General features: G+C 45.7%; 1 protein-coding gene across 1 annotated transcript in view; it reads left to right on the top strand.

The window, feature by feature from the left end:
• Positions 1-11,765, top strand: part of cep76 (centrosomal protein 76) — a 55,502-nt gene that overhangs the window by 24,510 nt on the left and 19,227 nt on the right. Inside the window, exons 7-9 of the mRNA XM_028817599.2 lie at positions 1,648-1,776; positions 5,381-5,569; positions 6,630-6,796. Coding sequence (XP_028673432.2) covers positions 1,648-1,776; positions 5,381-5,569; positions 6,630-6,796 — 485 coding nt within the window. The remainder of the gene's footprint in view (positions 1-1,647; positions 1,777-5,380; positions 5,570-6,629; positions 6,797-11,765) is intronic.

Genomic DNA, 11,765 nt, shown 5'->3' with positions numbered 1-11,765 from the left:
TGGTGTTTGTCTTTTTTTGGCTACAGTTCATTTATTGGGTAATAAGCCTTTTAGTTTAAATGCGTCCTTATTGTCAGATCTGCATGTATTTAGTTAATGGCACAGTAATGAGAAATGTGTGATTTATGTGCAGCCCAAGAATCTTGCATCTAGTCAGGTCCTTCCATCTAACCATTAAAGTGGACCACAGTTTAAAAATGAGAATGTGAGGCAATTAAAATCATCTGGTTATCAGAGAGATATTTGTAGACTCAATATTTTACAAAAATAAGTATGAATATTGGGTATTTTGAACAATAAACACAATGATCTGCTATACTTTTAAAGCTTGTCAAACATATTCTTAATTGAGATCTCATACTAATGAAACACATAAAATTATGAATTAATAATTCTGTAACCTCTCGAGGGGAGCCTAGCAGGCCTTGTGTTGTGAGTTCTTAACATAACATAAAGCACAAAATGTGGTGCAGGCCTTGGAGAAGAACTAACAGCCAGACCAGTCCTCTTCACTGGTCAGCTCCAAATGTCCACAAATATCAAAAGGGGGGAGGGGGGGGGGCAAAAAGCGATGGCCGAACAAAAGCAAGGAAAGTTCTTTTAAGTATTTAAGAATTATGAACAAATTCCAAAAAAAAAAAAAAAATGACATTTGATTCTTACCCAGAATGCTAAATCCATGACACAGTTGTGCTAACTACAGTGCCACCATGCGTCCTGTCCAAGTCCACATTGAATAGTAAATGTAAAATAAATAAGTCAATTCCTCTTATTAACCTTTATTCTGGTTGGTATTCCATACTGATATACTGTCATTTTAATTAATTTCATATTAAGTGTTAAATAGTTCTCAGTTCCACTGATATATAAATCCAAAGAAACGGCTAGCTAGGCTGGTTGGATGGCTGCAGGTTGTGTCAGACATTTTTATTAATACAAGTAGTGTATCGCTGAAGTAAATTTAAAGCGGGCCATGTATTGTCCTGACTCTTCGTCATCTTCTTCCAGGGTGTACATGGGCTTTTTTTCAACGTACTCCATGTTCCCTCTACATCTCTAAGATATGTTGATCAGTTTGATAGGCAATGCAAAAAATGGCGTGGTATGACAGAGTGTGGATATGTGTGTGAGTGGGCCTGTTGACGAACTCGTGTCTCGTCCAAGGCTGGTCTTTGCTTTGTACCTGACGTTGAAAACAAATGCCCACGCCTCCCTGTAATGGGCAAAGGTAGCTGCTTTAGAACATGGATGGCTACTTCAATTTTTCACAATTCCTGCTTGCAGTAATCGCAAATCTTTTGAGTTAATGGCAAATCTAGTAGTCAGATCAAATTGCTCAATTTGAGGGTAACCTCAGGGCATCCACATTTTTCAGCGCTCCCTGTACTTGGCTCTTCACATGATGCCAGCACTTGCGCCCAGTTCTTTTATGCCACACATCACTTGCTGACGTATTTCCAGCTGCACTGTTGGCGTCTTCCATCCTGTCTGTCCATTCTTCGCAGAATCATCCAGACACAAATGATCTTTAAAAGCTTGAGTGCAGTTTTAAAAGTATATTTATTTGTGTAATGGATGTCTTCTATATTTAAGATGGCTATTTTAATTCAGAATATGTTTTCAGAAATGTGTTTTGTTTTTTTGAAGCAAACCTTAGAAAGACAGAAAACCTCCGAGAAGGAAAGGCTGTTTCTTGTTTATGCAAAGCAGTGGTGGAGAGAGTTCTTGCAAATTCGGCCCTCAAACAATACAAAGCTGGTCAAAATCTTTGCCCAGGTGAGTTCTTTTTTACTTTTGACTTCCCCTTCTGTAACCTCTTGGAGCATTCTGACCACCAGGAAGAGAACTGACACCACAGCTGTTCCATTTTGAAAATGCTTTTCCATAAGGCACTGATGGCTTTTGTAGAGTGCTTCAAAGTCTCTCCTCTTTATGAAAGTTGGCCTTGTAGTAACGTCTATAGACCACCCTTCAAAGGGTGGATTTCTTCCTTTGGTTGCAGCTTGATGTGAACTGTCTTCGCTCCTTCCGGAAGCTTCTTTTAAAGGCTGCTCTTGAGTTGTACAGCTGGAAGGGTTGGCCTTAGGCTGACTTTCTGCAGACCTCATGGGGTGTGTCAAGACCCTTGTGTGATTTGGTTCAATCACACTGACCTTCCAGTCCTTCTGTGAGGAAAACCAAGAACACACTTGGAGGTGGCTACAGCTCCATGTTTCAACATCTGGTCCTTCCCTGTTCCTCTAGTTCAGATATCACAAAGAAGAAAAGCAAAGTGATCCATCTCCACACCCACGCTATGGCCCACAGGGTACAGCCAACTAAACCACTTGGCTATGCATCTACTGGGACATCTGTGTTCCTGTGTTGGCAGTTCTTTTGGTGCTTGTCTGTAAAGTTGAACAACTTATGGTCTAGGGACCATCCGGTTACCAGGGAACTAGTCTCTGAATTCCAGGCCTATCCTCTTTAGTGTGGTATGGCTTGTAACCAACGTGAATTCCCTTCCAAGAAGGTAGACCCTTTCCACTCCACATACTTCATTCCCAAAGCTTCCAGCTGAAGTATAACACTGGATAGTCCATGCTGTTAATGTTCTGAGAGAGGACTGACCCCAATCCTTTATCCAATGCATTATTGTGATGAATAAAAGGGTGGTGAGAAATCTGATGTCCTCAAAATGGAGTCTGAGCACGGTGCCATCTATAGGTCATTGACAGATGTTTAAGTCTGGGGAGACCAAACTATATTATTATGTACTCCCTTCTTTATAATATCTGTAAAGATACTTCTCTCCCACCATGCTGAGATATCAACCATCAGTAATACGAGGTGAGACGCAAAAATAACCGGACTGGGCTTGGGGCTTTCCTGGAAAACCGTCTGGAGGTCGGCCGGAGGTGAATCATAGAACTATATCATCCCCTCCTACACGTCCTCTCAAACCACCGACTGGCCAGGTATATCCTGTGAATAGCCCAGTCAGTATTTGCACAACAATCGCTATACGAGTTGCCACGATAATGTCGGGTGGAAAAATCGAACAGCGGATCAATATCAAATTTCTCTTTTTCCATAAAGCAGTTTTTGACTGATAAAAACATTCCTGTCCTTGATCATCCTCCCTATTCGCCTGGTTTAGCTCCCTGTGATTTTTGCTTGTACCCGAAAATCAAAAGTGACCTGAAGGGAACACATTTGTTTTCAATGGATGAAGTGAAGACAGAAATGGCAAGCCTGTTGAAGAGCCTCAAGCAGGAAGACTTCCAGCGCAGTTTCCATCAATGGACGATGCGTATGGAGCGGTGTAGAGATCAGTAGGGCGTGTATAGAGAAGGTAACAATGTTTAGAAGGCTGTAATTCATCAAGAAATATATATATTTTGTGTCTCACCTAGTATCCCACTAGTCCCAAGAAAGCAAGTAATTGTCACTTAGTTTTGAGTCTTGGTCAGGCCCCAATCACTAGAACCTTTGACGACTTGAGTCTGATTTGCCCTCCCTCAACTATATAATCCATGTAATTAACCTCTTGCATACTAAATTTAATTTTGCTAGGTGTCCATCACTTTATATGCTTTATGGCAGGGGTCTCCAACACGTCGCTCGCGAGCTACCGGCAGCTCACCAAAGGGTTAATGAATCCTACATAGATTTGAAAACTTGATTAGTCAAACTAGGGGTGGGTGATCTTTCCAAAGAACCATATCACAATGCTTTTAACACAAAATCAAGATCCACAATGTGAATTGCAGTCTCTCTTTTCAATGTGGCAGACACTTAAGAGAATATCCGGACTCAAACTCATCGAGACTTAAGTGACACTTTATTTTAAATATCAGACAAAGTTGAATTCAATTTTTCTCTCTCGTTCGCTAGCTAAGCAGAGTTAAGGTTATGCCCCAAAGCTGGCGAGTGAGTGAGGAAGGCCCCTGCCCTCAGCCCACTGAGTGTTTGTCAGATTCGCACAAATAAATCGGCACCGCAAGCGAACTATGATACATGCCGCAATGAGAGAAGTCACAAAATCAACCGGAATGTTCAAGCAAATTCTAGAAAAAAACCTGATCTAAATCCGTTAAGTAGTTCTCTCATGAAAAGCAGAGAGCCAGACAGACATTGGATTTTATATATTAATAAACCTTCAAAATAATGTGCAGTTAAAGTCTCGACAGCATTCTCAGCATTTCTGGATAACTATAAGAATCTTCACCAAGCAGCTCTGAAAATGTCCGCTTTGTTTGGGTCTCCATATCTCTGTGAGTCTGACATGAATGTCATAAAATCAAAGTTCAGAACACGATGGACAGACGAACATTTAAATGACTCCGGAAGAGTGAACTTGAGGGGCTCCACTCCACCATACACTTCAGTGCCAGTCATCTGACTAACTAAAAAACCCATCACACCTGTGAATAAGGTGACACAGTGACATGTGACAAAATGACAAAGCAATAAGTCATATCTGTGGATTTGGAATTGCATTGTTTTGGTTTGACAGCATTCATGTTTTAATTCAATAGTGTGAGATACGCTAGAAAATCCATACAGACATACAAAATGCACTTGCAGGTGAACCAAATATTTTTTGTGATGTTTTAATGTTAAATGCGACTTGTGGGCACCAACATTTTGTAAATGTCCAGGCAAAACAAGCTTATTCAGTTTGTTTGGTTTGAAATGAGCAATGAGAATAAACATTAGAACACATGAGGAGCTCTCGGCCATTTTCATTTTGTAAAAGGAGCTCTCAGGGGGAGGGAGGTTGGAGACCCCTGCTCTGTGGGGTTTTGGCAGTCTACCCATCAGATGTTGGAAGATGGCTGGTGCCTTCATGTAGTCCTATAGGTACAATGCAATACTACCAATAGCAGCAAGAAGCTTCTCCTCCTAGGGACACGAGTTTTGAATTTACAAGGCACTATTTCTAAACATTAGTTCACAATTTAGAGTTAATCTTGCAAGATTAACAAAGTGATTGGTGAATCAGTAGGCACACGGTTTTGTATTTTATCAGGTAGTGATAGTGAAGCAGTAGTGACTGAATTCAAACTTCTAGGTAAACCAGTTAAGATGACCCCTCTAGTTTGCTGAGATTACCCTTTGTATTAAGGTGAGGGGCTTCATAATCCTCGAGGACCCTGAAATAAAGCTTCTGCTGTGTTCATAGGAAGCTATTTGTAGCTGTGTTGTGATCAAGAGGGGATGCTCCTGTGTGTGCTACATGGAATATTTACCTGGAGGGACAGCCAAGGATTCTAGGATTGCATCTCTTGACTGGCCTGACTTTTACAATAACCAGTTGTAGTTCCAGCTAAAAAAATTTTAATTTCCCAAATTTTTCCATACAGTAACCAATTAACTGCTGATTTTTACTCTTCAGGATGAAAATGGTGTAAATCGCCCAGTATGCTCATACGTTAGAAAGCTAAGGGCAGGACGTCTGCTGGACACTCCGAGACAGGCGGCGCGTTTTGTCAGCCTTCTGGGTTACGAGAGAGCACCAGTTGTTGGAGGGGGTGGGAAACAGGAGCAGTGGTGCACCTTGCTGGCCTTCCTCTGTCGGAATAAAGTAAGTCATTTATGGTAATACTTCTGTTTGGTTTTAGGAATTTTTCACGTACTGTGATTTTTTTATTTTTGCAAGTTTATCCATTCTTCCCTGAGTACTACTTGCACATTCTGCTAGTGTGGGTAAAACGGCAAGCTACTTGCCGAACTGCACATCACAGTACACCGTAGCTACTTGCCGTTTCAAAACAGCTCTCACATTAACAGCTTTTAGACTGGAGTCAAGGAGAGACAATAGAGTTATAGCTCACTACCATCTAAGAGTTGCATCAAAATGATGAGACACATGCCGAGTTTTATAATTTTGCATGTTGTATCAAAATCTCAAGAAGTGGCGGCTGCACAGACGCATCGTGCTGTTGTTGCCCTGAAATACCAGGTATCCCCAAGGCAATGATGGATATTACAGCTTTTATTCGATGAGGAGTGGATCATGGAGACATTTTACCATATTTCATGTAAATATAAATACATCAGGTAATTCTACTTGATAGTGTATTGCCTAATTAAAGATGGTGAGATGCAGTTTTACACCATATCTCACCAGCCACATGTTTTTCATGCCACACCCTTCCCAGAATATCAAGCATAAAAAATAGTTGCATTTGGTTTTAATAGCCTTAGAGCAATGATAATGGGCAATCACTTTTATTCTTGTATGAATCAACCGAAAATACATGGGCAGGAATTTAATGTAAAATCGGCGAGCAGATGAATCACAGACAGAAATCTTATGAACCTGCCAAGCAGGGATATGTTGAGGCAGTAAGCGACGCCTAGAGAAGGAATCTGTTGGTAGGTTGGGTGCCAACCACAAACCGCAACATTAATACAGCACAGCTGACTCCTCACCCATGGGTGGGATGAATTATAACTGACTCAGCACACACACACACACACAAAGTGACGTAACTGTCATCCCATACTGCAGGCGGTAGGGCAGGCTGACACTGAAGAATACGACACACAACATCTAAAAGTGCAATTCTGCATATAGCTCATAGTTTGTTCTTCTTTTTTATGTGTTTAAGTTGAGGTTTGTCTCACTGAATTGTTCACAGGGCGACTGTGAAGATCATGCTAACCTCTTGTGCAGCTTGCTCCTTGGTTTTGGCCTGGATGCTTACGTATGTGTTGGAACAAAGTCAAAGGCAGTTCCTCACACGTGGGTCATGACAATTGGAATTAATGGGACCGTCGTTTTCTGGGAGAGTCTAACAGCGCACAGGTAACTTTTTTTTTTTTTTCAAATTCAGAAATTGCATGCTGATTTAATAAAGAATTCCCAGGGTTTCATTTTTGACCAGGCTTGTGCTTTGCATGCTCATCTTGACACTTCACTTTTTTGTTTTTTTGCTGACTTATGCTAACCTCACATTTTAAATAGGAATTAAAACTGGGGGAACGGGTTAAATATTTTCAGTGAACAAGGCCTGTGTATTTTTGTTTTTTTACTTTTCCACTGTTCCGTGAATTTGTAGATATTGCTTTTCATTATTTTAATACATTGTTTCAGAATGGTAGGAATTAACCTAAAATTATAACCACCAGGCCTGGCTCTCAAACAAAAATTAAAACGCGGTACTGAATTGGCAAAGAAAGGTCAATGAGGAAATTTCCAGAAAATGTTTGGAGTTACTTGGTTTTACATAGAGGCGAGTGTGACTGTGGGTTCACCATATCTGGGCCTGCCTGTGGTAACTGAGGTGAAGTAATGGCCACTAGAGGGAGCTCTAGGAATACGGCCATAGGGCTTCTACTTAGAATCTGAGATCATGGAAGAGATTCCTGGGAGGCACCCAGACGGAGTCATTAGCCAAGGCTGAAAAGAGCCTTCTAGAAGAAGCCAGTCAGAATGGAGTTGGGAGGAAGAAGTGGGCAGAGTGTGAGAATGGAGTTTGAGGAGTTGGAAGAAGGTGAGCAAATAGTTCTCAGAAAGAACTAGTAAGTAACTTCATCAGCCACCCCACATTGTAGTCTGGGTCACCTACTTACAGGAAAAAGAAAATGTTTTTGAACACTTTGGAAATTACCATGGATACATTTATCTTACCCCTCCTTTAACCGCCACCTTATCGTGGTGGAGGGGTTTGCGTGTCTCAATGATCCTAGGAGCTCTGTTGTCCGGGGCTTTATGCCCCTGGTAGAGCCACCCAAGGCAAACTGGTCCTAGGTGAGGGATGAGACAAAGAGCGGTTAAACAAACCTCCTATGATGAAAAACAATTTTGGACGGCATTTTCCCATGCCCGGATGCGGGTCACCGGGGCCCCACTCTGGAGCCAGGCCTGGAGGTGGGGCTCGATGGCGAGCGCCTGGTGGCCGGGCCTGCACCCATGGGGCTCGGCCGGGCACAGCCCGAAGAGGCAACGTGGGTCCCCCTTCCCATGGGCTCACCACCTATGGGAGGGGCCAAGGAGGTCAGGTGCAGTGTGAGTTGGGTGGTGGCCGAAGGCGGGGACCTTGGCGGTCCGATCCTCGGCTACAGAAGCTGGCTCTTGGGACGTGGAATGTCACCTCTCTGAAGGAGAAGGAGCCTGAGCTAGTGCGCGAAGTTGAGAGGTTCCGGCTAGATATAGTCGGACTCACCTCGACGCACAGCTTGGACTCTGGAACCAATCTCCTTGAGAGGGGCTGGACTCTGTACCACTCTGGAGTTGCCCCCGGTGAGAGGTGCCAAGCGGGTGTGGGTATACTTATTGCCCCCCGACTTGGAGCCTGTACATTGGGGTTTACCCCGGTGGACGAGAGGGTAGCCTCCCTTCGCCTTCGGGTGGGGGGACGGGTCCTAACTGTTGTTTGTGCGTATGCACCGAACAGCAGTTCGGAGTACCCACCCTTTTTGGAGTTCCTGGAGGGGGTGCTAGAGGGCATACCTTCTGGGGACTCCCTCGTTCTGCTGGGAGACTTCAATGCTCACGTGGGCAATGACGGTGAGACCTGGAAGGGCGTGATTGGGAGGAATGGCCCCCCTGATCTGAACCCGAGCGGTGTTTTGTTATTGGACTTCTGTGCTCGTCACGGATTGTCCATAACGAACACTATGTTCAAGCATAGGGGTGTTCATATGTGCACTTGGCACCAGGACACCCTAGGCCTCAGTTCGATGATCGACTTTGTGGTCGTGTCGTTGGACTTGCGGCCACATGTCTTGGACACTTGGGTGAAGAGAGGGGCAGAGCTGTCAACTGATCACCACCTGGTGGTGAGTTGGCTTCGATGGTGGGGGAGGATGCCGGTCAGGCGTGGTAGGCCCAAACGTGTTGTGAGGGTCTGCTGGGAACGTCTGGCAGAGCCCCCTGTCAGAAGTAGCTTCAACTCCCACCTCCGGCAGAACTTCGACCACATCCCGAGGGAGGTGGGGGACATTGAGTCCGAATGGGCCATGTTCCGTGCCTCTATTGTTGAGGCAGCTGACTGGAGCTGTGGCCGTAAGGTGGTGAGTGCCTGTCGTGGCGGCAATCCCCGAACCCGTTGGTGGACACCGGCGGTGAAGGATGCCGTCAAGCTGAAGAAGGAGTCCTACAGGACCCTTTTGTCCTGTGGGACCCTGGAGGCAGCTGATAGGTACCGGCAGGCCAAGCGGAATGCGGCTTTGGTGGTTGCTGAGGCAAAAACTCAGGCGTGGGAGGAGTTTGGGGAGGCCATGGAGAACGACTTTCGGACGGCTTCGAGGAGATTCTGGTCCACCATCCGGCGTCTCAGGAAGGGGAAGCAGTGCAGTGTCAACACTGTATATGGTGGGGATGGTGCGCTGCTGACCTCGACTCGGGACGTTGTGGGTCGGTGGGGGGAGTACTTCGAAGACCTCCTCAATCCCACTAACATGCCTTCCAATGAGGAAGCAGAGCCTGGGGACTCAGAGGTGGGCTCCCCCATCTCTGGGACTGAGGTCACCGAGGTGGTCAAAAAACTCCTTGGTGGCAGGGCCCCGGGGGTGGATGAGATACGCCTGGAGTTCCTCAAGGCTCTGGATGTTGTAGGACTGTCTTGGTTGACACGTCTCTACAACATCGCATGGACATCAGGGACAGTGCCTCTGGATTGGCAGACCGGGGTTGTGGTCCCCCTCTTTAAGAAGGGGGATCGGAGGGTGTGTTCCAACTACAGAGGGATCACACTCCTCAGCCTCCCTGGAAAAGTCTATTCAGGGGTCCTGGAGAGGAGGGTCCGTTGGATAGTCGAGCCTCGGATTCAGGAGGAACAGTGTGGTTTTCGTCCTGGTCGCGGAACAGTGGACCAGCTCTATACCCTTAGCAGGGTCCTGGAGGGTGCATGGGAGTTTGCCCAACCAGTCTACATGTGTTTTGTGGACTTGGAAAAGGCATTCGACCGTGTCCCTCAGGGAATCCTGTGAGGGGTACTCCGGGAGTATGGGGTACCGGCCCCCTTGATAAGGGCTGTTCGGTCCCTGTACGATCGGTGCCAGAGCTTGGTCCACATTGCCGGCAGTAAGTCGAACCCGTTTCCAGTGAGAGTTGGACTCCGCCAGGGCTGCCCTTTTTCACCGATTCTGTTCATAACTTTTATGGACAGAATTTCTAGGCGCAGCCAGGGTGTTGAGGGGGTCCGGTTTAGTGGGCTCAGGATTGGGTCACTGCTTTTTGCAGATGATGTTGTCCTGTTTGCTTCATCAGGCCGTGATCTTCAGCTCTCTCTGGATCGGTTCGCAGCCGAGTGTGAAGCGGCTGGGATGAGAATCAGCACCTCCAAATCCGAGACCATGGTCCTCAGCCGGAAAAGGGTGGAGTGCCCTCTCAGGGTTGGTAGCGAGATCCTGCCCCAAGTGGAGGAGTTCAAGTATCTCGGGGTCTTGTTCACGAGTGAGGGAAGAATGGAGCGTGAGATCGACAGGCGGATTGGTGCGGCGTCCGCAGTGATGCGGGCTCTGCATCGGTCTGTCGTGGTGAAAAAGGAGCTGAGCCATAAGGCAAAGCTCTCAATTTACCAGTCGATCTATGTTCCTACCCTCACCTATGGTCATGAGCTATGGGTAGTGACCGAAAGAACGAGATCGCGAATACAAGCGGCTGAAATGAGTTTCCTCCGCAGGGTGTCTGGGCTTTCCCTTAAAGATAGGGTGAGAAGCTCAGTCATCCGGGAGGGGCTCAGAGTAGAGCCGCTGCTCCTCCGCATCGAGAGCAGTCAGATGAGGTGGCTCGGGCATCTGATCAGGATGCCTCCTGGACGCCTCCCTGGTGAAGTGTTCCGGGCACGTCTAACCGGGAGGAGGCCCCGGGGAAGACCCAGGACACGTTGGAGGGACTATGTCTCTCGACTGGCCTGGGAACGCCTTGGGATTCTCCCAGAAGAGCTAGAAGAAGTGGCCGGGGAGAGGGAAGTCTGGGCATCTCTGCTCAAGCTGCTGCCCCCGCGACCCGACCTCAGATAAGCGGGAGACAATGGATGGATGGATGGATGGACGGACATTTATCTTAAAATATGGTCTGATTGTCATGTGAGTCACAAGAATGACCAAACACAATCTGTTTTAATTAATAACACTCAAATTATTGTATTGTAAGTAAACTTCAAAAAAAGCTAACCAGAGTCGAGAGTTGTCAAGCCTGGAGTCGAAACAATGATACGAGATTGGGTGCAGGTCTTAGACCTGCTTTGACCTATTAAAAAAAAAAAAAGATTAAAATATTTGGAGTTTGCTTTTCACAAGAAGCATCTGTGAAATATGAAGCCTGCATGCCAAAAAACAAAATGATCCCGGAATATCCACTATCAAGAATTGTTGAGTTGCATAAAGCTGGAAAGGGATACCTAGGCCTTTCAAAGAGTTTAGCTATTCACAGTTAAACAAATTGTATGTAAGTGGAGACCAATTTGGTACTGTGGCTACTCTCCCTAGCAGGGGGGACTCTGCCGAAATGACTCAAAAGGCACAATGCAGAATGGTCCATAAGGTAAAAAAAATCCCACAAGTGACAGCTAAAGACGTCAGGCAGTCACTGAACAATTTAACATCTCTGTTTATGAGTCTACCGTACACAACACATTGAACTGGTGTGGTCCATGGCAAGTCACCGCTGCTCTGTAAAAACATCATCACCCCATTCCTGAAGTTTGCTAAACACAATCTTGACACTCCACAATACAATATGGTGGACTGATGAAACCAAGACTGAATTGTCCAGAATATGCAGCAGCAATTATGGTGTAAAAAGGGGACTACACACCAACATGAAA

Source organism: Erpetoichthys calabaricus, chromosome 13, assembly GCF_900747795.2.
Source record: "Erpetoichthys calabaricus chromosome 13, fErpCal1.3, whole genome shotgun sequence".
Lineage (NCBI taxonomy): Eukaryota > Metazoa > Chordata > Cladistia > Polypteriformes > Polypteridae > Erpetoichthys > Erpetoichthys calabaricus.
Note: the sequence above shows the minus strand (reverse complement) of the source record. Positions and strands in the feature narration are given on the sequence as shown.